At 49.1% G+C, this 27,071-nt stretch overlaps 1 protein-coding gene across 4 annotated transcripts in view; it reads right to left on the bottom strand.

The window, feature by feature from the left end:
• Positions 1–24,395, bottom strand: part of TMEM44 (transmembrane protein 44) — a 46,373-nt gene extending 21,978 nt beyond the window's left edge. For 3 of the 4 annotated variants that reach the window (XM_052639250.1, XM_052639237.1, XM_052639244.1), the window contains exons 1-8: positions 24,102–24,395; positions 21,551–21,677; positions 19,791–19,884; positions 18,520–18,686; positions 18,227–18,313; positions 13,245–13,415; positions 11,725–11,865; positions 10,023–10,127 (exon numbers count right to left, since the gene is read on the bottom strand). In XM_052639250.1, the coding sequence (XP_052495210.1) occupies positions 10,023–10,127; positions 11,725–11,865; positions 13,245–13,415; positions 18,227–18,313; positions 18,520–18,686; positions 19,791–19,884; positions 21,551–21,677; positions 24,102–24,256 (1,047 nt within the window). In that variant the 5' untranslated portion in view covers positions 24,257–24,395. The remainder of the gene's footprint in view (positions 1–10,022; positions 10,128–11,724; positions 11,866–13,244; positions 13,416–18,226; positions 18,314–18,519; positions 18,687–19,790; positions 19,885–21,550; positions 21,678–24,101) is intronic. The other variant, XM_052639258.1, reaches the window with a different exon arrangement.
• Between the last annotated feature and the right edge of the window lie 2,676 nt (positions 24,396–27,071).

Below are 27,071 nucleotides of genomic sequence, written 5' to 3'. Positions count from 1 at the left end.
ATGAGTGCAACTATGTGGTAGTTTGAGCATTCTTTGGTGTTGCCTTTCTCTGGGATTGGAATGGAAATAGACCTTTTCCAGTCCTGTGGCCACTGCTGAGTTTTCCAAATTTGCTGGCATACTGAGTGTAGCACTTTCATAGCATCATCTTTTAGGATTTGAAATAGCTCAACTGGAATTCTATCACCTCCACCTGCTTTGTTTGTAGTGATGCTTCCTAAGATCCACTTGACTTCACATTCCAGATGTCTGGCTCTAGGTGAGTGGTGACACCATCGTGATTATCTGGGTTGTTAAGATCTTTTTTGTATAGGTCTTCTGTGTATTCCTGCCACCTCTTCTTAATATCTTCTGCTTCTGTTAGGTCCATACCATTTCTGTCCTTTATTGAGCCCATCTTTGCATGAAATGTTCCCTTGGCATCTCTAATTTTCTTGAAGAGATCTCTAGTCTTTTCCATTCTATTGTTTTCCTCTGTTTCTTTGCATTGATCACTGAGGAAGGCTTTCTTATCTCTCCTTGCTTTTCTTTGGAACTCTGCATTCAAATTGGTATGTTTTTCCTTTTCTCCTTTGCTTTTTGCTTCTCTTGTTTTCACAGCTATTTGTAAGTCCTCCTCAGACAACCGTTTTGCCTTTTTGCATTTCTTTTTCTTGGGGATGGTCTTGATCACTATCTCCTGTACAATGTCATGAACCTCGGTCCATAGTTCATCAGGCACTCTATCTATCAGATCTAGTCCCTTAAATCTATTTCTCACTTCCACTGTATAATCATAAGGGATTTGATTTAGGTCATACCTGAATGGCCTAATGGTTTTCCCTACTTTCTTCAATTTCAGTCTGAATTTGGCAATAAGAAGTTCATGATCTGAGTCACAGTCAGCTCCTGGGCTTGTTTTTCCTGACTGTATAGAGCGTCTCCATCTTTGGCTGCAAAGAATATAATCAATCTAATTTCTTTATTGACCATCTGGTGATGTCCATATGTAGAGTCTTCTCTTGTGTTGTTGGAAATGGGTGTTTGCTATGACCTGTGCATTCTCTTGGCAAAACTCCATTAGCCTTTGCCTTGCTTCATTCTATAGTCCAACGCCAGATTTGTCTGTTACTCCAGGTATCTCTTGACTTCCTACTTTTGCATTCTAGTCCCTATGATGAAAAGGACATCGTTTTTGGGTGTTAGTTCTAGAAGGTCTTATAGGTCTTCATAGAACCGTTCAACTTCAACGTCTTCAGCGTTACTGGTTGGGGCATAGACTTGGATTACTGTGATACTGAGTGGTTTGCTTTGGAAATGAACAGAGATCATTCTGTCGTTTTTGAGATTGCATCCAAGCACTGCATTTCGGACTCTTTCATTGACCATGATGGCTACTCCATTTCTTCTAAGGGATTCTTGCCCACAGTAGTAGATATAATGGTCATCTGAGTTCAGTTCACACATTCCAGTCCATTTTAGTTCACTGATTCCTAAAATGTTGATGCCATCTCTTGTTTGACCACTTTCAATTTGCCTTGATTCATGGACCTAACATTCCAGGTTCCCATACAATATTGCTTTTTACAGCATCGGACTTTACTTCCATCACCAGTCACATCCACAACTGAATGTTGTTGTTGCTTTGGCTCCATCCTTTCATTCTTTCTGGAGTTACTTCTCCACTGATTTCCAGTAGCATATTGGGCACCTACCAACTTGGGGAGTTCATCTTTCAGTGTCCTATCATTTTGCCTTTTCATACTCTTCATGGGGTTCTCAAGGCAAGAATACTGAAGTGGTTTGCCACTCACTTTTCCAGTGGACCACATTCTGTCGGAACTCTCCACCATGACCCATATATCTTGGGTGGCCCTACATGGCATGGCTCATAGTTTCACTGAGTTAGACAAGGCTGTGGTCCATGTGATCAGATTGGGTAGTTTTCTGTGACTGTGGTTTTCAGTCTGTCTGCCCTCTGATGGAGAAGGATAAGAGGCTTATGGAAGCTTCCTGAGAGACTGACTGAGGGGAAAACTGGGTCTTGTTCTGATGGGCAGGGACATGCTCAGTAAATCTTTAATCCAATTTTCTGAAGATGGGTGGAGCTGTGTTCCCTTCCCGTTATTTGGTTGGTTTAGTCAGTAAGTCGTGTCCAACTCTTGAGATGCTGTGGACTGTAGCTTGCCAGGCTCCTTTGTTCATGGGATTCTACAGGCAAGAATTCTGGAATGGGCTGCCATTTCCTTCTCCAGGGGATCTTCCTGACCCAGGAATCGAACCTGGGTCTCCTGCATTGCAGGCAGATGATTTACCCACTGAGCTACCTGGGGCCAAACTAGAACTGACTCATTTGAAAAGACCCTGATGCTGGGAAAGATTGAAGGTGGGAGGAGAAGGGGATGACAGAGGATGAGATGATTGGATGGCATCACTGACTCGATGGACATGAGTTTGAGTGAACTCTGGGAGTTGGTGATGGACAGGGAGGCCTGGTGTGCTGCAGTCCATGGGGTCGTAAAGAGTCGGACACGACTGAGCAACCTTCTCTTTCAAACTACGGTGGAGGTAATGAAGACAATGGCAACCTCCTTCAAAATGTCCCATGCACTCACTGCTGTACTCACTGCCCCCAACCCTGCAGCAGGCCACCGCCGACCCACGCCTCTGCCCGAGACTCCTGGACACTCACAGGCAAGTCTGGGTCAGTCTCTTGTGGGGTCCCTGATCCTTTCTCCTGGGTCCTGGTGCTCACAAGGTGCTGTTTGTGCCTTCCAATAGTCTGCTTCCCCAGTCCTGTGTAAGTTCTGGCGGCTCTATGCTGGGGTTAATGGCGACCTCCTCCAAGAGGGCTATGCCACACCCAGAGCCCCTGCCCCTGTGGCACTCCACTGCTGACTGGTACCTCCACAAGAGACACCCAAACACAGTTCTGTCTCAGTCTCTGTGGGGTCTCTGGGTCCTGGTGCGCACTAGGTTTGTGTGAGCCCTCTATGGGGTTTGATTCTAACACAATTCCGCCCCTCCTACCATCTTGCTATTTCAAATCCTAAAAGACGATGCTGTGAAAGTGCTGCACTCAATATGCCAGCAAATTTGGAAGACTCAGCAGTGGCCACAGGACTGGAAAAGGTCTATTTTCATTCCAATCCCAAAGAAAGGCAATGCCAAAGAATGCTCAAACTACCGAACAATTGCACTCATCTCACACACTAGCAAAGTTCTCCAAGCCAGGCTTCAATAGTACATGAACCGTGAACTTCCACATGTTCAAGCTGGATTTAAAAATGGCAGAGGAACCAGAGATCAAATTGCCAACATCTGTTGGATCATCAAAAAAGCAAGAGAGTTCCAGAAAATATCTGCTTCTGTTTTATTGACTATGTCAAAGCCTTTGACTGTGTGGGTCACAACAAACTGTGGAAAATTCTTTAAGAGATGGGAGACCAGGCCACCTGACCTGCCTCTTGACAAATCTGTATGCATGTCAGGAAGCAACATTTAGAACTGGACATGGAACAACAGACTGGTTCCAAATAGGAAAAGAAGTACATCAAGGCTGTATATTGTCACCCTGCTTGTTTAACTTATATGCAGAGTACATCATGTAAAATGCCAGGCTGGATGAAGCTCAAGCTGGAATCAAGATTGCCAGGAGAAATATCAATAACCTCAGATATGCAGATGACACCACCTTTATGGCAGAAAACAAAGAAGAACTAAACAGCCTCTTGATGAAAGTGAAAGAGGAGAGTGAAAAAGTTGGCTTAAAACTCAACATTCAGAAAACTAAGATCATGGTATCCTGTCCCATCACTTCATGGCAAATAGATGGGGAAACAGTGAGAGACTATTTTTGGGGGCTCCAAAATCACTGTAAATGGTGACTGCAGCCATGAAATTAAAAGACACTTGCTCCTTGGAAGGAAAGTTATGACCAACCTAGACAGCATATTAAAAGGCAGACACATTACTTTACCAGCAAAGGTCCGCCTAGTCAAGGCTATGGTTTTTCCAGTAGTCATGTATGGATGTGAGAATTGGATTATAAAGAAAGCTGAGCGCCGAAGAATTGATGCTTTTGAACTGTGGTGTTGGAGAAGACTCTTGAGAGTCTCTTGGACTGCAAGGAGATCCAACCAGTCCATTCTAAAGGAAATCAGTCCGGAATATTCATTGGAAGGACTGATGTTGAAGCTGAAACTCCACTACTTTGGCCATCTGATGCAAAGAACTGACTCACTGGAAAAGACTCTGATGCTAGGAAAGATTGAAGGCAGGAGGAGAAGGGGACAACAGAGGATGAGATGGTCAGATGGCATCACCGACTCAATGGACATGAGTTTGAGTAAACTCCAGGATTTTGTGATGGACAGGGAGGCCTGGCGTGCTGCAGTCCATGGAGTTGGAAAGAGTCGGACATGACTGAACAACTGAACTGAACTGAACTGGTCTCTCTGTCCATCTCAGAAGACAGCTTCCCCTCACAGGGCACATGGGTTTCCACAGAGATTCTCGAGGCTGTGGGCTGGGGTTTCAGAGCATGCATATCTACCTGTCATCATCAATCTATCTATCATATATCTCTCTGTACATCTCAGAAGAGAGCTTCCCTCCACAGGGCACACAGATTTCCACAAGATCCTCGAGGCTGTGGGCTGGGGTTTCAGAGCCAGGCAGTCATCACACTGACACAGCACAGGGGCAGCAACCTGCCTTCCAGACCACGTGTCCACCAGCTAACTGCCTTACCTTGGCAAAAAACCTCGTCCTCCTGAGCGCCACTTTCCTAACCTATAGACAGGGCTGGTATCCCCTGCCTGCCCTCCTTTTAAGTGGTGTCATGAGGATAAGATTTAGTAAATGCCCTGGACACGAGAAGAACAGCTGCTCGTACGGGTCCCCAAATCACGCAGGGCTGCAACCCTAGACAGGTCCAAGGCACAGATTCCTGTGAGAGCCGGCTGGAAGGGAGGAAAATCCACCAAGGAGACACAGGCAGACATGGGGGGTGGGGAGCAGAGGCCTCCCAGCCACAGCAATGAAAGAATCTATAAATTCCCCAGGCCTGACCACACCTGAGTCAACAGATAAAACGGAGTTCCAAATTCTGTGAGTTGTGGACTCCTAGGACCCCACGCCCTCAGCCCCTCGGGCCCAGCCTGGCCCCAGCTGCGCCTCTTGGGAAATCTCTCATTAGACCAGTGTTCAGGAGGGGATGTTCGGAAGAGTGGGCATCTCACTGGCTTGTTTGCCCGTTTCACAGGGTAGTCCAAACAGGATGTGTATTAAAGCATGAGGCATCACGGTACCAAACCACAACATGCCCATCAGGACACTCTCATTAAAAAAAAAAAAAAAAATCTGCTAACATAGCAGGCATGAAATGGCGGCATAAAAATCATGTCTTTTCCATAAAAGCTCAGGGCCCGGAATCAGACATACTTAGTCTGAAACCTATTTTTGAGATTTTCTAACTATGGGATCTTGGGCAAGTGAGTTAACCCTCTCTGTGCCTCATTTGAAAATAATAATAAAAGTATTAAATATAATAATTTAGCATAATAATAATTCAACAATTTCTATAACAATAGAAATAACATTTGTATCTACTTCAAGTTGTTATAAGAATTTGTGTTGATGATAATTTTAAAAAACATTTATCAAGCATTTACTGGGTGTCAGCCATTTTGCCAAGTAAGAAGCTGCCTAACTCTGTAAGGAAAGGCACAGATCTGGGTAGAGACAGGTACAAATCCTGGTTCTAACACCAACAGATCGTGTGACCTTGAGCAAGCTGCTTAACCTCAACCGGCCCCTTTTCCTTCTCTGTAAAATGAGCATGGTAACCTCAAGGGTTGGGTGTTTGGGTTAAATGATGTAATCTATGTAAAGCACTTAGACCAGTACTCTAAGCACTATAACCAGCGCTCTAAGCACTATGACCAGTACAGTTATCACCAGAAGGGTTGGTTGGTATCGATTACTCAGAGCCTGACAGGTAGTTAGCGCTAATAAACAGACCACCGCAGGAATGATGACTCTTCTGCCCAGGCTAGAGGCAGGGCTCCTGGCTCCCAGCTGGGAGCTGTCATGAAGACAACGCTCGCCCTCTGGTGGACACAGAAGGAAGAGAACAAGAGAACACAGTCTTGTCCCAAAGAGCCTGTTTCCCAGCAGGCATCCTCTCAAGACTCAGGTACAGCGAGTCTTGCGTTTAAGTGAACACAACTTTTGAATTATTGTTTTTTATTTTGCACCATTCTTTTTATTTTGCATTATTATTTTTCAGAAATTCCATGATTTCAAAATTTCTAATGTAAAGCGTTGGCCAGATGCCAGGGCTCCCCGTGGTTTCCCCAGAGCTTCCGATCACCCACCTACCCACCCAGTCTCCCGATGGAAAAAGAGCTTAATGGCCAAAATAGGCTCTTAATTGCGAAAACGTGCTCCGAACCTCCCTGAACTTCACTTACATCCCATATAGTCTATTTGCACCCACTTCCCAAGGAACAACAATAAGTAAAACCTCTCTATCAGGACCAAACTCTGAGCGTCAGCATGTCCCAAGGTCAGCTCAGTGGGGCCCCTACTACTGAACTCTTCGTTCCAACACACCTGTGCCAAGAACCTGTGACTCGATGCACCAGGGTTGAGGCAGATGAGACAGAAGCAGACAAAGTTTATATCCCAGCAAGAAACAGAAAACAAACAAAAGTAAAAGATCATGAAATGTGCTGTGCAGAGCATTTTAAAAGGTAATAAAGTAATACAGATGGCGACTGCAGCCATGAAATTAAAAGACGCCTACTCCTTGGAAGGGAAGTTATGACCAACCTAGACAGCATATTAAAAAGCAGACACATTACTTTGCCAACAAAGGTCCATCTAGTCAAACCTATGGTTTTTCTAGTGCTCATGTATGGATGTGAGAGTTGGACTGTGAAGAAAACTGAGCACCAAAGAATTGATGCTTTTGAACTGTAGTGTTGGAGAAGACTCTTGAGAGTCCCTTGGACTGCAAGGAGATCCAACCAGTCCATTCTGAAGGAGATCAGTCCTGAATGTTCATTGGAAGGAATGATGCTAAAGCTGAAACTCCAATACTTTGGCCACCTCGTGCGAAGACCTGACTCATTTGAAAAGACCCTGATGCTGGGAAAGATTGAAGGCAGGAGGAGAAGGGGACGACAGAGGATGAGATGGTTGGATGGCATCACCAACTCAATGGGCATGAGTTTGGATAGACTCTGGGAGTTGGTGATGGACAGGGAGGCCTGGTGTGCTGCGATTCATGGGGTCGCAAAGAGTCAGACACGCCTGAGCGACTGAGCTGAACTGAAAGTAATACAGCAGAAGAGGCAATACACCCATTTGACTGGGTGGTGGGGGAAGAAGGCCTTCGGAGAAAGTGACGTTTTTACTGAACAGAAAGACAAGAAAAAAAGCAGACATGTAAAAAAGTCAGGAGGAAGAGCATGTAGGCAGAGGAGTGAAGAGATATTCTGTGTGGCCAGAGAGGAGTGCAGCGGGGTAGGAGAGGAGGCAGTCAGGGGTGGGTGAGCACGGGTCTCGCAGGGTCTAACAGGTCTGTGTTAGGAGAGTAGATTTTATCCTGTGTGAAACGGGGGGCCAGAAGTGAAGTGCGATGAGATTCGCTCAGTCGTGTTCGACTCTTTGCAGCTCCATGGACTATGCAGTCCATGGAGTTCTCTAGGCCAGAATACTGGAATGGGTAGCCTTTCCCTTCTCCAGGGGCTCTTCCCAACCGGGGGATTGAACCCAGGTCTCCTGCATTGCAGGAGGATTCTTTACTAGCCGAGCCACAAGGGAAGCCAGAGGAGTGCTTTAAAACAAAGAGTAGCAAGATATAATTTACATTTTAAGCAGACTCTTCGGGTTACTGGTTGTAAATGGAGCGGCTACGGCGGCTAAGTCGCTTCAGTCGTGTCCAACTCTGTGTGACCCCATAGACGGCAGCCCACCAGGCTCCCCTGTCCCTGGGATTCTCCAGGCAAGAACACTGGAGTGGGTTGCCATTTCCTTCTCCAATGCATGAAAGTGAAAAGTGAAAGTGAGGTTGCTCAGTCGTGTCCAACTCCTAGCGACCCCATGGACTGCAGCCCAGCAGGCTCCTCCATCCATAGGATTTTCCAGGCAAGAGTACTGGCGTGGGGTGCCATTGCCTTCTCCATGTAAATGGAGGGGATAGTACAAAAATAGCAAACCAGTGACAAGGCTCCTGGATCTACTTGTTTCCCACTTTTTAAATTGAAGTAAAGTTGATTTACAATGTTATGTTAGCTCTAGGTGTACAGCAAAGTGATTCAGTTATATATATTTACCTGTATATACCTATATTCTTTTTTTCAATTCTTTCTCATTATACCTGCTGGACTCCTCTGTCCATGGGATTTCCCAGGCAAGAATACTGGAGTGGGTTGCCATTTCCTTCTCCATAGGATATTCCCGACCCAGGGATCGAACCCAGGTCTCCCACATTGCAGGTGGATTCTTTACCATCTGAGCCACCAGGGAAGCCCTATAGTTTATTACAAGATGTTGAAAATAGTTCCCTGTACTATGTAGCAAAATCTTGTCATTTATCTACTTTATACATAGTTGTGTGCTCCCAATTTATCCCTTCCCCTACCCTTCCACTTTGGTAACCATAAGTGTGTTTTCTATATCTGTGCGTCTATTTCCGTTTTGTAAATAAGTTCATTTGTAGTATTTTTTAGATTCCACTTGAAAGTGACATCATATAACACTTGTCTTCCTTACTTCACTTATATGGTAATCTCCAGGTTAGATCTACTTTATTTTTATTTATTCATTTTTTGGCTGTGCCCCTGCCATGTGGGATCTCAGTTCCCCAAACAGGGATCAACACCCATGTTCCCTGCATTGGAAGCGCAGAGTCTTAACCCCTGGACCACCACGGAAGTTCCTGGATCTACTTTAAATGAAGTATTTACAAGACTCGCCCACGGGTGAGATGGGCACAAGCGCGTATGAGAGGAGGGGCATCTGGGTTTGCCTCTCTGCACTGACATGAGGAAGATAGGGAGAGGAGCAGGAGCCGTCTGGGCATGGAAATCCAGAATTCCGTATCGGACACGGCATGTGTGAGATGCGATGTGCTGATAATGAAGAGGAAGCGGAGCAGCCCAAACTAGAAAGGATGGAGACACAGGCCTCGGAGATCTCAAGGGCTGGCAGGTGGGGCTATGGGATCAGAGAAGGGAGCCCTCCTGAGGCGGAGTTCGGGTACTGCAACCTTGAAGTCAGGCTCACAGGGAGAAGCCGCCAGGAGGGAGGGAGTCAGAAAAACTAGGCCAAGGAGGGCCCCAGAAACTGGAAGAAGCGGGTGGCTGAATGAGTTGAATCTCAACTAGGACAGAAATTACCCCAGGATTTAGCGGTAGGGAGGTCACTGTAGCCTCGACAGGAACATCTTAGTGGGGTATGGGACGTGAAGTGGATGTCTCACCACCTTTTCCAGTCTTTTCTCCAACCCTCCTCCTCCTGAGGACCCCTCGGACAGGCCGGAGCCCCGGGAGTCACCCCATACGCTCACAGCTCCCACTGCTCTACCCGCTGACTCCACTGAAGCTCTGCGTCCGCATCAGCTCTGGCCTTGGTTCAGGCCACACTACCTCTTTCCTGGACTTGCAGCCGTGCCTCACTGACCCCCTTATCTCCAGGCTCCTCTCTCTAATCTGGCCCCGACACAGGCTGAGCGATGGCCCTGGAAGGCGTGACTGACCCCGAGTCTCTCGTCTGGAAGTCTCCTGGACGCCCATCGTCCTCAGGATGACGGTCAGCTTCCACACTGTGACCTTGCCTCTTCGCCACCTTTTCATCTTTCCAGCTCCACTTCATCTGACCACCTCCTCCCTACCAAGGCCTTCAAAAGCTCTTGTTTGCATGCTTTCCTGACTCATTCTGCACCTCCTACAGCTAAAGTGTCACCTCCAAGAAGCCTCCCGTGACCACCCCCCACCCTTCCGGGCACCCAGCTGCGGCTCACGGCCATTTACCTGCTGCACCGGTTCAATGGTCAGCTCCATGTAGCGACTGATGGCTGCCATCCTCCTGAGCGGCTTGCAGTGTGGGAGTGTGGTGAGTGGCACCCAATCCGAGTTCTTTCAAAGGAGACAGGAAGACAAAAAGGAAGTAGGAGACACTTTCTAAAAACAGGATTCCATTTTCTTCAGCAGAATCCCTACAGTATTTTTTCTGTTCTTTTATGGCACATCTCACTTTCTACTTCCTATAAGAAGTATCTTCTCTGTCTCTTTGATGTCACAGAAGGTGGGTGGGTCCAAAACTTTGCTGCACAGTGGAACTACCTGGGCTTCTTAAAAAACAGCTAATGTTTAGCTTTTAACCCCAGACATTCTGAGTTAACCAGTGTGGAAGTGACCTGGAGAGTTTAAAAGCTCCCCAGATAATTATAAAGTTTGACAAAGCTGGGAGACTACTTAGGTGGGTGCTAAACAAATGCTTTTAGAAGAAGTGGTTCTCGAACTTTACTGTGCATCAGAAGCACCAAGAGGACTTATTAAAACAATTGAGCTGTGTTTTGGTAGAGCTTGGTGGACCCTAGAATTTACATTTCTAACAAGTTCTTGGGCGATGCTAGTCCAAGGACCACACTTTGAGAACCAGAGCTGTAAAGGCTGCTGAAGAGATGCTGAAGGCTCTACTTACTCTCTTCAGAACACTAAACACATGAGGCTCTCTTGAAATATTTTAGCTCCCTTTCGGAATATAATTTCATAACAGATTCTAGAATGGAATGAAAATAACATCCGATTAGAGCCTTCCTCGGAACTTGGATCTTTGGTCCAAGAACCTGTATCGCCCCTTTTAGCTTGGCCATACCTACACACCATCTCCTATTTCATTAACTCAGTCAGATTATGCTGTTAAAGCTAGAACATTTGGAGGAGTGGACCTGGCTCACTCACAGGGAGTCTCATTTCCACTCCGAAAGAAATGAGAATAGTGAAGAGTCTTCATAGGAGACTAGATATTTTTTTCCTGAAAAAATTATCTTAGAAAAGAGGGAGCTGCTTTCTGTTCAAGTCTTTACAAGCTCTCTTATTATCATGAGGCACTTGTTCAATTATTTGCAGCCAAGGACTTCTGACAAAGACAAACTCCCTCAGTTAGCATAGTTCTCCTTACTTACAGGGGTCACCTGATTAAATCAGTAAAGACAGAGACAGACACATTTACAGATATGACATAATTGCAAAGGGTGGATCTTATTGTAAACAACACTTTAAAAATTAGCTTTTTAGCAATATCAGCTTTTAAAAAAATTGTGTTATTGGTGGTGATGCTGTGGATGTCAAATGTATGCAAAAGTAGGAACATAAGTTTTTACCGAACGTGGGCCAAAAGCACATTACCTCTAAACTCAAGTATTAATTTATATAGTAAGTGAACTTCAATATATGTATAAATTACCAAATAGCATAAGTGGACATTTGACTGTTTTATCGACATTGCTAAAAAATGTTCAAGTTTATGCAGCGATCAAAAAAAAAAAACTTTAAAAATATTTTGTATTTGGAAAAACAGAGGATCTCATTTTCTCAGGGCACTCAGCATTGGGCATAACCCACACTGGAGGGACCCCCAGATTCCCAGGCTGGGCCCTGGCGAGGCTCTCCACCTCTGCCCACGCTGGGCACAGACACCGGTTAGCCCCATCCAGCTGGGAGACCTTGCCTCAGTCATTGCCTCCTGGTTTTCTTCCTCCTTCTCTGCACAGGTCAGAAGGGCTTGGGTGTCGGGGTTCTCTCCCGCTTCAGAGGCAAATCCCAAGACCTGCCTCATCTTGCTCTTCATCACGCAGGAAAGGAAAATGATCTGAGAAGTGGAAGTTAAGGTTCAAGGAAGCAGAGAACTTCAGTTGCCTGACGCTGCCTTCACCTTGGCACCCCGAGGGCTCCACCCTGGAGTGACGCCCTCACTCCCCAGAATCATCCTGCCAGGGGAGGCCCCAGAGCAGACACAAGACAATCTAAGGACAGAGCCAGGTCCAATTCTCTCTGTCCCCCCAGGGCCCACCACCCAGCCAGGTGCTCTAACAAGCACTTGGTGAATACTTGTTAAACCAAAGGATTGTGAAAACCATCTTCCTTGGCTTAGGAGGGACGGTACATGTAGTGGGTGGAACAGCGTCTCTCCAGATTCATATCCACCCATAACCTCAGAATGTGACTTTATTTGGAAACAGGGTCTTTGCTGATATCAAGAATTAGTTAAGATGAGGTTGGCAGTGGACTAGGGTGGATAAGTTAAGTCCCACAACAGGAACTTCAGAGGAAGAGAAGATAGGCAGAGATACACAAAAGGAAAAGGGCCACGTGACGATAGAGGCAGAAATGGGAATTATGCGGCCAGGAACCAAGGCACCCCAGGAGCCCACGTGAAGCCGGAAAAGGCAGGGCAAGACTCTCTCCTGGAACCTTTGGAGAGAGTGTGGCCCTGTCTGGACTTGGGGCTTCTGGTCTCCAAAGCTGAGAGAATAAATTCCTTTGGCTTAAACCATCGAGTTTGTGGCAATGTGTTATGGCAACCTTGGGAGACTCAAACAGTAAGTGAGAAAATCTTTTTCGGAACTGTTTATGCTAAATCCACAGGGTTTTTTCACACACTCCCTCCCCAGCAGAGGCTTATCCACCCGCCACTGTCTGAGCTTAGCCTGCCCTTGAGGCCCTCACACCAAAGTCACTGGGGTGTCAGCACATCGGGCAACATCCCCTTGGGGACAAGAAAGGGGGACAGCTTTTCTCCCTGCTTCCCCACCCCAGGCTCCAGCACCAAATAGGACAGGAAGCTCAGGATCAGCTGTGCAGGCCAAGTCAGCTCGCAAAGCCCTTCCCGGCCCACGAGAAAGACAAGGCAAAGGTGAGTAAACAGATTCATGGAGGGTGGGGCCGACGCAGCGGGGAGCAGCATGGAGACAGGGGCTCTTCTCTGAGCCCAGGGCCAAGAAGTTCACATTCCCTCTGCCGTTTCATAGGGCTCCAGTCAAGAGATCCTTCTGCTTATTTAAAAAAAAAAAAAAAAAAAGGAACAAAACACAGAATTTCACGCTGCAATTGTGTCTGCCTGCCCTAGGCTTCAAACCACCACCCTGGCCACTGAGAAAGAATTCTTTCTACCAAGCGGGTAGGAGGGCGTGGTGAGGCAGAGGGGAGACGGGACACAGGCAGTCCAGCCCCGGGACCTGGGGTGGATACAGACAGGTCCAGCGCTGCACGGCCGAGCGAGGTCAGGAACCAGGGCGTGGCCCGCAGCAGGTACTCAGGCCGCCGGTCATGGGCCACGATGGCCGAGGCGTAGAGGAGACCAGCCAGGGCTGACAGGAGCCGGGTCCACAGGTGGATGGAGGGAAATGTCCTACCCCGGCACTGGGCAGAGAGAGCAAGGGGCTGAGCTGGGAGGAGGACTGCCGCCTCGCCCAGCTCCCTTCGGTTGATTCTAAGACCCAGGCCCCTTGATGTGAGAGGTTGGAGGGCAAGCCCTCTGACCAAGGCCAGCCCCCAGAGGAGTTGTTTCCATTGGGCTTCAAGCTGCTTCCAGGAATTCCCTGGCAGTCTGGTGGACTGCACGCTTTCACGGCAGGGGACACAGGTTCGATCCCTGGTCAGGAACCTAGGATCCCACAAGCCATGAGTCAAGGCCAAAAAAAAAAAAGTTGTCCCCTTTGTCTGGTGAACTCCTATTCATTCCTCAGAACCTGGCTTAAAATCAACTCTGGGAAACCATCTCTTACTGCCTCCACCCTAAGGGGAGCAAGTAAGTCCTTCTTCTGTGTCCCTCACACCTGACATACCCCTCTACCAGAGTGCCTTTCACGCTGGTCATGACTTAGCTCTTTACACATCTGTCTTCTCAGTAGACAGAGAGCTCCTCAGAGCAGGGCTGAGGGCCTCACCATCTCGGTGCCCTGGAACCCAGCACTGGGCAGGAGCCCGTGAGTTTCAGTGGAGAGAGCATAAGGGAGATAGAATTATGGAGAGCCAAGCCCTGACCCTTCTCTTCCTGGGACCACCAACTCCGAACCAGCCCAGATGGGAAAGTCAGGGAAATTAGAGATAACATTCTGGTAATTTTTGAAGCCAAGGGGATATTTTTGGAGAATGAGTCATGAATATTGGTCTTTTTAAAAGAAAACATATGCAATATCTATATGTAAGTACCATTTACAGGTATAAAGTCACTTTCTATACACATTAAGTATATAAACACATATGTATTTCCAATTCATACAATTACATAGGTATTTAAATTAACACAGAATACATATACATGTATATGTGTGTGTATATATATACACACATGTGTTTACATATATATATACACATGTGTGTTTACATACATACATATATATATACACGTGTGTTTACATATATATATACATAAACTTAGTCTGCTCATTAGATGACTATATTTGGAGACATGCAGGCCTTGCCTAAGGAATGGACAAAATTCAAGAGAAAAAGCATGTTTTGGTCAATTTTCCCCATTTTAATTTTAATCCTCAAAAGGACTGAATTCCCAGTGGTTGGAACTCTGCACTTTCACTGCCAAGGGCCTGGGTTCAATCCCTGATCAGGGAATTAGGATCTCCCAAGCCATGCAGAGCAGCCAAGGAAAAGGAAACAAAAAAAGATTCCTCAGGAGTGTTAGGCCTCCCTCTGTGTCTCTTCCAACCTTGTTCCCAGGCTTCCCTGTTTCAACTCTGGGAAACCATCCCTTACCACCTCCACCCTAAGGGGAGCAAGTAATTCCTTCCTCCCACCACCACTACCTGCTGGTGGCTTAGTGTAAAAAATCCACTGCCAGCGCAGGAGATGCAGATGTGGGTTCGATCCCTGGGTTGGGAAAATACCCTGGAGATGGAAATGGCAACTCATTCCAGTATTCTTGCCTGGGAAACCTCATGGACAGAGGAGCCTGGAGGGCTACAGTCTATGGGGTTGCAGAGTCAGACAGGACTTAACAACTAAACCACCACAACACCCCTAAACAGACAGCACCTAGCTGGGGAGGGTGACTCCTGAACCGGTAGCCCCAGAGGCTGTAGGTAGAGTGACACCCCTTCCCTTGGCTCTTCTTACCTCACACAACGCAGGCAGCACCACTATACCAAGAAACCCTTGGGGTCCTCAAGCCCACCCACCCCATTTTACAGGGGACATTGATGGCCAGAGGGGCAGTGATGTGCAGAGAGGGGCTCAGCGGGGGGAGCCCTCTGCTCTCACTCTGGTGCCAACTCATGCCCAGTACCATCTGACTCAACACTCAAGCTCTTGTCAGTGTTGGTACTAGGGCTCTGGAGGGCTAGAGGGCTGTTTGACTGTGGCGCTGGGCACACAGCAGGTGCCTCAAGCATCGCTGCCTGAAGACTGGAACTGGCTTTGTGACTCAAGATGTGGCAGGAGCTTCTCCAGCACACTCGGGCCTGCCTAACAGTTCAGGACTGATGGTTGAGGGGACAACCCGCCTGGTGGGTGCCTGGCAAATCTGTGCTGGGGGTCGGAAGTGGGCCATGCCACAGCTGCTCCTGCAGCAGCAGTGATTCCCCATGTTGTCAGCACAGGGCTCTACTGATCAGAGCACGTTCACACTCCTTGTCCCATTCAAGGACTTGCCCCTGGAAAAATGGCATCTTCTCCCACCAAAGCTACCCAGCCAGACTGCTCAGTGCCCCCACCAAGGGTAAGTTAGAAGCAGCTTCTGGGGGATCCAGGGTCTGAGGCCATGCTGGCTCAGCTTCCATTGCACCCCAGTCTTGCTGGCTTTCTTCCAAATGAGGGAACCCTAGCTCTGGGCTTTTGTTCACTGGACCAGACACACTCAGGGCTGGCAGTCTCTCCTAGATTACCCAGCTCACACCCAATGTAATCTCCCTCTATCTTCCTGCCAAGGGGAGTCATCCGGCTTGAATGCCTCTAGTGATGAGGAGCTCACTACCTACTAAAGCAGGAATAAATAACAATACCGATTGCTCTCAACATGCCAGCCACTGGGCAAAGTGTCTAACCCATGGAGTCTTTTTTTTTTTCACTGAATGGGATGTGGCCCTCCTAGTAACCTCCTGGTTATTGGTTCCGGTCTTGGTTCTGATCACTAAGACTACAGAGAACAAGGCTACTCTTTCTGCCCCAAGACAGCTCTCCATTTCCTGTATCCATGAACTCCCTATTTTCTAGGCCAGATATAGTCGCTCAGTAAGAAATGTCTCCTGGCACTACCCTGGGCAGACCCCAAATGTCTGGCACCCAGCGAGAAGTAAAACAGAAAGGGTGACTGCTCTCACAGTGCCAACTCTCTGCTGCGGAACCAGGCAGCCACTTGGCAAATAACTAAAGGAGCTAATTTCAGGCTGTGATAAGTGTGATCAAGAAAATGAAGCAGAGGGAGGAACCCAGGGGTGGGGCTGGCCTGGGGTATTTTAGGGGGGCTGGTGTTATGGGTTGGATTGAATTTCCCTAAAAAGACACTGGAGTCCAACTCCCAGAGCTAGTAAATGTAGCCTTATTTAGAAGTAGGGTCTATGTAGATGACGAAGCTAAGCTGAGGTTGTTAGGATGAGCCCTGATCCAAGATAACTATTCCTTACGAAAAGGGGAAAGTCAGGTACAGGAACGTATGGAGGAAAGGCCACGGGAAGACTACATGCATTGGTGGATGTACACGCACGCGTGCGCGCACGCACACACACACTCGGAGAACACCACACAAATCCTGGAGTTGTGCTGCCACCAGTCAGGGAACTAGCAGAAGCTCAGGGAACAGCCTGAAACAGACCCCTCTCTAGGGCCTTCAGAGGGAGCGTGGCCCTGACACTTTGGGGTTGGGCCTCTGGCCGCTGAGACTTAAAGACAATACATTTCTGTTGTTCCGAGTCTGTGACACTTTGTCACTGCAGGCGAAGGAAACTTTTACAATACGGGTGGCCAGGGCCCTGCAGCAATTCCTTCAAAGGCTGTCATGTGACACAGCTTCCCAGCCCCGCACCACCCTGAAGACCCATCCCAGGGGAGCACAGTGCTCCCCACACTCACCTCCGTTGATCTGGAGATCGCACCTTTGCTGAGAAGACCCGGTGCTCTGGGAGGTTCAGGCTGCAGCTCTCGGAGTGCTCAACTAAGACCCCACCATCCCCAAATCCTGTTCTCCTGGAACTGCTATTAAATCACAGCGCTGGGGCTTCCCTGGTGGTCCAGTGGCTAAGACTCTGCACTCCCAGTGCAGCGGGCCCCAGTTCGATCCCTGGTCAGGGAACTAGATCCCACAACTAAAGATCCCATGAGCCGCAACAAAGATCAAACATCCTGAGTGCTGCAGTTAAGACCCGGCCCAGCCGAATAAATAAATTAATGTAAAGAAAACACAGTACTCTTGGGCAAGTGACTGTTTTAAGACTAAATGATGGGCTGGCACATTTCTGGGGTCATGTAATACGTGGTTCTCTTGCAGGTGCCCTCTTGCCTTGGTGGCCTTTCCTGCGCTCTCCTCTGCCCCTGTTGCCTCCCCTCGCCTCTGCTTCCTCAGGCCCCACCCTGTCTTCCTGCCAACCTGGGCACCCCCAGCACCCAGCAGTGTCAACAGTCTTCACCCTCATTCATTTGCACAATGCAGAGGTTTCTCTCCCTCTTTTCCAAATCCCCAAACATTTGATTCTCTTTCTTAGAGCATTCAAACACCTTGTTTTCCATTTCTCTGTCTTCTTGAGGGCAAGCAGGGCATCTCAAGTCATGTCTGTTTACCCCAGGGGAGTGGCCAACATAGGGCTTCCTTTACCCCAGACACCGGGAAAATATCTGCCAACAAGACACTCTCGAATATAAAGAGCCCAGGAGCTGAACAATCCTATCTTCTAAAACCTCAAACCTTTTCATTCCTTAATAGGATGCTTGTTCATCCAAACCCAGGGGCTCCTTCCTGAGAACCTGTTTCTCATTTGCTACAAGAAATAGAGTGGACACAGAGCCCTCCCGCTGTGAGCCTCAGGATCCCTGGAGCCTGGGGCCAGCTGCCCTCTATCCCGCACACACATATACACAAACACACACACACCCCCCATACATACACACACGGCTGTGCACACGGGGACACCATCTCTCCACCCCAGTGACCTGGAGCTGGGAGGATGGTCCCAAATGCCCTAAGACCTGCAGGGGTGACCCCACAGTCCCAGCCCCAGGCTCACGATTCTGGAGAGTGGGGGGATCCGGGAAACCCAGGAGCCCAAGGCCGCGATGCCACCCAGCAGGAAGCCGAGGATTTCTGTATTGTCCTGTGGGAACAGTGATACACTCAGCACCTGGGGGAGACTCCCAGGCACACTGGGCCCACCCTTTTCTGCTTTTAAGTGGTTATTCCCAGCAAGGCCTAGGCCTGGCTCCCACCCCCAGGACACTGATTGGGACTGTGTGGAGGGGAGGGACCCGTATTCCTCGACATCATACCCCTCTCCCCCAGCCCGAGCAGGCCTGGCCTCACCTGCACCAGGATGCCCAGCAGCCTCCTCTGCAGCCCTCGGTCATGGCCTGAAGCCCATGGGATGGCGGCCCACAGAGCCCAGCCCGGGCCCAGGCTCAGTGGCAGGACCAGGGCAAACACACTGGCCTGGAGCCGCCGCCTCCTCTTCCTCTCCCGGGAGCCCCGTCCTGCAACAGACACCAAGATCCTGCTCAGCTGCCGGGATCTGGAACCCAACAGACAGCTGCGTGGGAAGAACTGGTGTTGACCCCGGCCACGAGGCCAGGACATGCTCCCACGTTGTCCCACAGGCCAGACCTTGCCCACTCTTGAAGGGCCTGTGGTAATGCCCTCTCATTCCCCCCACCGCCCATGCCTGGTGCTCTTGCCCTTCCTCAGCCTTTCACGTCATTTTATGTTTCAAGGCAGGTCAGCGTTATCCTTTATCACATACATCTGCGTGCACACAGTGCTGTTCATCCTAGACTGGAGCCCCCTAAGGGCAGGCACTGTGCCTAGGCAGCTCTAGAATCTGCACAGAGCCTGGCACTGAACGGAGCCCGCACAAGCTTGGTGAATGCCCTATGAGTGGGCAGAGTGGTGCCAAGGCATCAAAACTGTGAGCAGGAGAAGCATCATCTTTGAAAGACCCCTCGAAATAGAAGGCAGATCCTCCGCTGAACAACTCCAAAAAGAGCATTCCTCCTCTGGGCAGCACTGAGCCCAAGGATATCTTACATTACGCCCTGGTGCAAGCACTTCCTTTTAAGATGACGGTCCGAGCATGTTGCTGCCCCTTGTCAGGAACGTCTGGTCCCACATACTCCCAGCCTACTCATCCCATCTCAGCCACCTCCAGTCCCTGCTCTACCTGAGGCTGTGCAGGTCCTTTCCTGGACTCCATTTCCAGCAGTGGTGGGGCTTCACCTGGAGCCCCTGGACTTGCACACTGAGTATCACTGTCTGTCCCCTAAGCCCTGCCCCCTCCTTCTTCCTGACCTCTTCCCAGGCTGCTCTTTCATCTGGAAAGCCCTTTCCTGCGGTCCCAGTTCCAACGTCACCTTCTCCCGACACCTGCAGACCCTCCCCTCCTCTGCTGCCCACTGTGTGCACACCCCTCACTAGCAGCGCTGACTACCTTTTAGGGCCCGGATCTCTTGCTCTGGCTGAGGCCAGGGAGCTCGCTCATTCATCTGTACCTGGCAGGGGCCCAGCTCAGGCATGACAGGGAGAGGTGCTGATGAATGAAATGAGTGGATGATGAAGTCAGGAACAGGTGGCAGCACACTCACCTGAATTAGACTTGAATTTGGAGCCACAGACTGGGAAAAGAATGGACACAAAGTTCACCAGGTCGACAGCTGCTAGGTAGGCACCAGTGAAGACCTGCGAGCAAAGGAAAGGTCTTGGTGTTCAAACCTCTTTCCACAGCTGTAGTACCTCTCGTTCTGGATCTCCTCCACCACATATGTTCCACTGAAATAGGGTTTCCAGGGATACCTCCCACGCCACAGAGGTTGGTCATCACCTCCATTTGAGGAAATGGGGTTTTGCTCAAGTGACCAAAGCCATTATGAAAACGTGCATCATAGAGATGGGACAAGATCCCAGCCTGCCACACTTTCCATTGTACGGCGTAGTCTTGTGCAACTCTGGCCCAGCCGCTGACCTTCCCAGGGCCTGTTTCCTCATCTGTGAAGCAGAGATAATAACAGCACTTCTCTCAGTGTGAAGCCGATGATATGAGCCGACACATGGAAAGTTGCTTAGGCTGGTGATCGGAGGAAAGTAAGATGCGCCTGCCGAAACTTGCACTCGCTACTGCCACTATAGTGGACGCTTGAACAGCTCACTTCCTTGCAGCGGAAATTCTGAGTGTCACTTTACAGCAGGTCCTCTGTATCCTCTGTTCTGCATCCATAGATTCAACCACCCGTGGATCATGGGGTGTCATAGTGTGTATTATTTGAAAAAAATCCACGTATAAGTGATTGCACACAGTTCAAACCCGTGTTGTTCAAGGGTCCAATGCATTTAGTGCTTAACAGCATGTGTTCTAGGGTTTGAATCCTGACACTGCTACTTACAAGAGAGTGCCTGTAGCAGGGTTATGTAATCTCGCTACACCTCTCCACACCTCTTTTACACCTCATGTGTAAAACAGGGATGATGCGAGCACCCATAATTTAAGGATTAAGTGAATTAATATATGAAAAGCCCTTACTATTTAATAAATATCAGTTATTATTGGACTTGAGCTGAACTTCATTATCTTTTATCAGCTAGTGAGAATTGCCTCCAAAATGAAAAGTGATTTGTTTCTGATAGAATGCTGCACACAGCAGGGTCTAGAACTCTTCAAATCTGTGTCCAACCGCCAGGCTGCCCTCCTTCACATCTCCCTGGGTGGCAAAAGGCCAGGACCAGCCCCCTAAAGTGGGGCCCATATCTTCCTTGGGATATGTGTTCTGAGATAGGCCCCTTTCTACACAGATTTGTTTAAGGTCCCAGACTTTGGAAAAACATGAAATGTTTATCATTTGCTCCAAAGCCCACATCACCACCTGGGAAAGGATTCAGATACCCCTGCATGAGTGGGGGCAGTGCCTGGGCTCTAAAAAACAGTAACAGCACCCATCTTTTTTTTTTTTAACTGGACATCTACTATGTGCCAGCTCCTGTTTTAAGTGCTGGGGAGACGGCACTGAATTAAAGTTGTTGCCCTTATGAAGCTGACATGCTAGTAAGGGTTAACATGTAATAAAGAATAGACGCAATGAATAAAGTAAAGCAGATGGTACATTGAGGGGGACATGAGCAGGATGAGGTGTCTGGAGCAGCTGTGGGAGACGCAGGGCACAATTTTAAACAGATGGTCAGGAGGTCTTATTGAGAGGAGATTTTTGAGCAAAGACTTGAAGGAGGTGAGCAGTGACTCACGTGGTTATTGGAGGAGCAGAAAGGCCAGCAGGGGCACAGACCCTAGGGCAAAGCTGCTTTGTGTGGGGAAGGAACAAAACAGAAGCCACTGTCACCTGTGGTCCCAACCCACCTGAATGGTGAGCTGTCTGGCCAGAATTGCCCCAATGGTGTCACACAGACTGATCAGGAGGCAGCACGCAGCCCATAACGCTGACTGGTCCCGTCCAGATTTCCTCCCACATCTCAGATACAGAAGCCTGTGGGGACAGACAGGAGTGTGGACAGAATACAAAGATGTAAGGTTGGGCTCCCAGAGCAGGTGTCTGAAAAAGGCAGTTGTGACTTGGTGTCCTTACGAATCACTTTCTTCCCCATATATTCAGCAGGTGTTTTAGACCTTAGTTTACAGATGCAAAAAGTAAAGGATGGAAAGGACTCTGAGCCTCTGACCAACAAGCCCAAAGCAAGAGCCAGTCCTCATGAAAGGAGGAGTTTCTTTCCCCCTATCAATCTGGCTGCCTCAAATTCATGACCCACCTCTCAGTGCTGACAAACGAGCTGTCAGCTTTACTTTTTTAGACGGGAAACAGGAGAGTTATAAAAGTAATCCAATCACTGCAGTTTTACTGTAGAGCAGAGTTAATTGCCTAAATTAAAAAGGCAACTTGTTTCTTTGCAATTAACATGAAATCCTTCTAATCCATCTGTGCAGTGAGATGGCTCGGTTTCTGCCAGCTGCATCTGAGTTGCTTTCATTTTGGGTGCACGTTCTTTATACACCAGGGAAGTCTCCTCAAAGATGCCGTGGCACTTTGGGTTGCCACTGCTGGCTTCTCTCCCTTACTGCTCACTTTCTACCCCCACATTCGCCCAGGAATAAGTGCAGGAAGGCAGGACAAGCTGGAAGGGGCAGACGTCTCTTTGTCAGCATCATCAGTCGGATCTTGGAAATACTTTGTCTGAGATGTTTCCCTGCCAACATTTCTAAACTGATGCACAATTGTAGCTCTGGTTTCATTTCCTTTAACCACAGGGTAGGACTTACTCCACATCATTAGGACCATTTGGCCAGTTCTGAGCATCAGCCCTTGGGACAAATTGATGCGGACAGAAGACGACTGGGCTCCCAAACATTCCTGACTGGCCAGACAAAGCCCAAAGCTCCCAGTGGGAATGTCAACTGTTAATTTTGAATCCTGAAACTGAAGGCCCGAGAGTGAAGACTCTACACTAGAGACTCCCCGAGTTGGACCCAAGTTAGAAATAATTTATTTCAACCCTCCCATTTGAGAGAGGAGAACACTGAGGTCTATGGTGAAAGGTGAGTTAATGCAGGCCTTCCACTTTACCTGTGGAGGCCCTGCCTGTGCCCTGGTGCTCTTCAGCCACGTCTCCAGCTCTCAGGGGTCAGGGACCCCGGGTTGGCCCTGATCCAGCCCCTACACAGCTGAGGCAAGGAGGAACGGCAGAGGCTCTGCTCTCAGCCCAGCCAGTGGGCATTCTCACGGACGCTGGTAACCTCTCCAAGTGTAGTTCGTGGAGGGTAAGCTGTCTGATGACACCCATCTCAGAGGGTGGTGGTGATGAGCATGTGAGACCATGCAGGTAAACTGCCCCCTTAGTTCCCATCCTCTGATCTGGGTAGTCACCTCCCAAGACTGCCCCTTCCAGTAGGTCCTGGGGTTTCAGTTCTCCCCATTCACTCAGGCAAGTCAGTTAACTTGTCAGAACCTCAGGCTTCCTCATCTAAACAGAGTCAGTGACAGTCCCTGACTCACGGGGTGGTGGCAGGGATTGGTGACTTAACGATGGCAGGACTAGGCCCTCAGCAAATGTTCCAAGTGTTTTCTTATTCATGGCCTGCAGACTCTCTCCAACAACATCAGGCCTGAGGTAAACAGGATTGAGTGCTGAGGGTGAGCAGGTTCCAGCCTCCCTGGGGGTGGTCCTTCTCTCCCTCTCCCTCCACCTAGGGAATACATAGGGGCACCATCCTCCAGAGCTTGGGACAGGGTGCCAGAAGACCTAGAGACCATCTTTAGCCAGACATCACCCTTAGAACCCAGGTTACGGTGATCACTCGGCCAGATCACTTCCGGTGTTGGACAGACCAGGGCCAAATTTGTAGCCAGAGTTATATAACTACCTCTCCCCTTCTCAGCTAGGAGGACCTTGGGTAAACTGAGGCCAGAACATGGAGAGACAAGCTCATGTTCTCTGCCAAGGGTGGATGGCAGCGCAGGAGCAATAATAATGCTGTTTAATGAGCACTTAGAAAGAGCTCTACCAGCACTAACTCATTGGATCCTCCCAGCCGGTCCTATGCGCTAACATCCCCATTTATGTGAGGAAAAGTGAGCCCCAGGGACTTTACACCTCGTGCAGCTCACAGGGCCAGTCAGTGGGGAAAGGCTGACAAGACACCCAGGACTGGCGACTTCCAGTCCACGGTCCCGCCCACCATACCACCCAGCCTTCTGTGGGCTCCCAGCCCAGCCTCCTCGTTCGTGGAATCCGGAAAGAAGGCTCTGATTTCAGTCTACAGCAAAATGTTCCTCTCGACCCTGGACTTGTCCTGCCTCTTGGATCCTCCCTTTCTGCCCTCACCCTTCTAGGTGCCCAAGAGCGAGTCAGCAGGGCCAGCGCCCCGTTCCCCCCGCGGCCGCCCCGGCCCCCATTACAGCGCGTGGACGGCGATCCAGCAGGAAGAGGCGCAGATCCACAGGGCGAAGGAGATGCAGACACGGTGGCGGGCGAAGCAGCGGTCCAAGTAGTCCCAGTCCCAGAGCGCGGGCGCCGGTGCGCGGCTGGGAGCCTCCCCCATGGCAGGCTCCATTCCGCCCAGTCCGGTGCCCGCGCCTTCGCGTGGCCAGGGACCCGCGTGCAGCCTCCCTTGCTGCCCGCGGCCCCGGCGCCGCCGCCCCGCACGCCCCCTTCTGTGCGGTTCCGCCGCAGCGGGCCAGCCCGAGCACACTGTCGGCCGGCCGGAGATGGGCGCGCCCAGCTCCGCGCTCCCGGGGGCGGGCGGCGGCGGTCAGGACTCCAGGGAAAAGTTTCCGGAACCGTGCGGCTTCCCCACCCCTCCCGCTATTGTCGGGGGTCTGCGGGCGGGAGGCCGCCCCCCAGCGTCCGGAGCCGGGAGCAGCCTCGGCACAAAGGCTGCACTCCCTGCCCCCCAGACAGCGGCGGCGCCGCTTCGCGGACCCCTTCGCTGTCACCCATCCCCCAAACCGGAGGCCAGAGAGGAATACAGTGACCTGCCAGCCCAGTGGGAGGCACCTTCATTACCCCACATTTCCTGAGCCAAACAATGCACACTTCGCTCCCGGCGAGCCGCCTGGGCTCTGGTGATCCCGAGAGGTGTGAGATCGTTAAAATGGCACGATACAAAGGGTGCGGTGGGAGGCCAGGAAAGAGAAATCGCCCGCGCTCTCCGGCATCCTCTCTCACCCTCTTTTCTGAGGCTGTAGCTGCACCTTGCGTCCCCACCATTTGCCCAAGCGGGGCTCTAGAAGTGAAGTCCTCCTAGGCGGCGACCCCCGCAGCCAGGGAGCCCCGTGATTTTTGCAGTCTGCCCCCTCCCATTCAGACACGGCCACTCAAGTACATAGGACTGTTTTTCTTGAAAATAAACTATTATAATTTAAATTTTTTCTTGTTGATTTTTAATAACTTAAAGAAGGAGTTGTCTGTATCATTTCTTTTTTTATTTTTAAAGATAGCTCTATGGAGATCCCATTCATATACCATAGAAGATTCACCCTTTTAAAGTGTACAAGTCAGTGGTTTTTAACATATCCACCGAGTTGCTGCAGCCACCATCATTATCGAATTTTAGAACATTCTCATTACCTGGCAAAAAACCTAGCACCCACTAGCACGTAGTTACTCTTCATCCCCCTCAAGCACTCCCAGCCCTAGGCAGCTTCTGTCTCTATGGATTTGTCTATGCTGGACATTCCTTATAAACGGGATCATCCAATAGGTAACCTTTTTGTGACTGACTTCTTTCACTTGGCATAATGTTTTTAAGGTTCATCCATATACCGTGGCGTGTATCAGGGTGTCATTTCTTTGTTATCTATTTGACTGCACCGGTGGTTGCGGTACTCAGGAACTTCCATCTTCATTGAGGCACGCAGGGATTTAGTTCTCTGACAGGGAGTGAAGTGGGGTCCCCTACATTGGGAGTTTGGAGTCGTAGGGCCTGGACCACCAGAGAAGTCCCCATTTCTTTTCAGGACTAAAAAATAATCCACTGTATGGATGTACCACATTTTATTTATCTTTTCATCATTTGATGGACAGTTGGGTTGCTTCCACGTTGGGGACATTATGAATGATGCTATTATGAACATTTGTGTACAAGGTTTTGTGTGGATATAGGTTTTCAGTCTCTTGGGCATATACCTGGGTGTGAGGAACTACTGGACTTTTTACCAAAGTGGCTGTGCCATTTCACAGGTTCATTCATTTTTAAAAGCTACGAGCACTCACGGGAGAGACGACCACTGTCAGTCTTTGTGCTAAGGGCTCGGGACACACTGCTGAGAAAAACAGACATAGTTTCCACCTACCTTTACAGTTCAGTAGAAGAAAAAGATATTAAACAGGCAATTGAGCAAATAGAGATTGAATTAAAATGTATTATTAAACAAAACGGGCCAAAATTCAAATAGTAAAATGATTAAGATGAAGTGATATAAAATTAATGCCAACTAAGACAGTTGGTTCAGTGGTAAAAAAAATTCACCTGTGAATGAAGGAGATGCAGGTTTGATCCCTGGGTCAGGAAGATTGCCTGGAGGAGGAAATGATAACCCACTCCAGTATTCTTGCCTGGAGAATCCCATGGACAGAGGAACATGGCAGGCTACTGTCCGTGAGGTTGCAAAGTTGAATACAACTGAGCACGCATACATGCAAGACAAGATTAGATGGGTAAATTAAAAGGGAAAATATATGTAACCCAAGTTTCTCATAGTCTATAAACAATAAATCAGAGAAGGCGATGGCACCCCCCTCCAGTACTCTTGCCTGGAAAATCCCATGGACGGAGGAGCCTGGTGGGCTGCAGTCCATGGGGTCGCAAAGAGTCAGAGACGACTGAGCGACTTCACTTTCACTTTTCACTTTCATGCATTGGAGAAGTAAATGGCAGCCCATTCCAGTGTTCTTGCCTGGAGAATCCCAGGGACAGGGGAACCTGGTGGGCTGCCATCTATGGGGTCGCACAGAGTCGGACATGACTGAAGCGACTTAGCAGCAGCAGCAACATAAACAATATATACTCTTAGTCTAATTTCTGCCTTCTGGTTCTTTTTTTTTTCCTTTTGTTTTTGTCTTCTGGGTTTTTGTGGGTTCTTCTGGTGTTTTCCTCTGTGCTTACAACTGGTCGTCTCTGCCTTGATCTAATTACCCATGAGTGCTGACTGGTGGCCATCTAGATCCTGGGTTCCTCTGGTGCCTACAGCTCCCAGAGGCAGGTCTATTCCAAAATCATCTATCTACCCACTAGCTGTCTTGCTAAAGTGAGGACTGTCCACAGTTTGGTGTCACCCTTTCACAAGGTCCAAGATCACCTTATACTATCAGTTTTGTTTAGACCTGAAATTGCCACTGTTTAACTTGATTCAGTCTTTATTTTTGTT

The sequence above is a fragment of the Budorcas taxicolor genome, chromosome 1 (genome assembly GCF_023091745.1).
Source record: "Budorcas taxicolor isolate Tak-1 chromosome 1, Takin1.1, whole genome shotgun sequence".
Lineage (NCBI taxonomy): Eukaryota > Metazoa > Chordata > Mammalia > Artiodactyla > Bovidae > Budorcas > Budorcas taxicolor.
The sequence above is the reverse complement of the archived record's forward strand: the minus strand, read 5'-3'. Positions and strand labels throughout refer to the sequence as shown.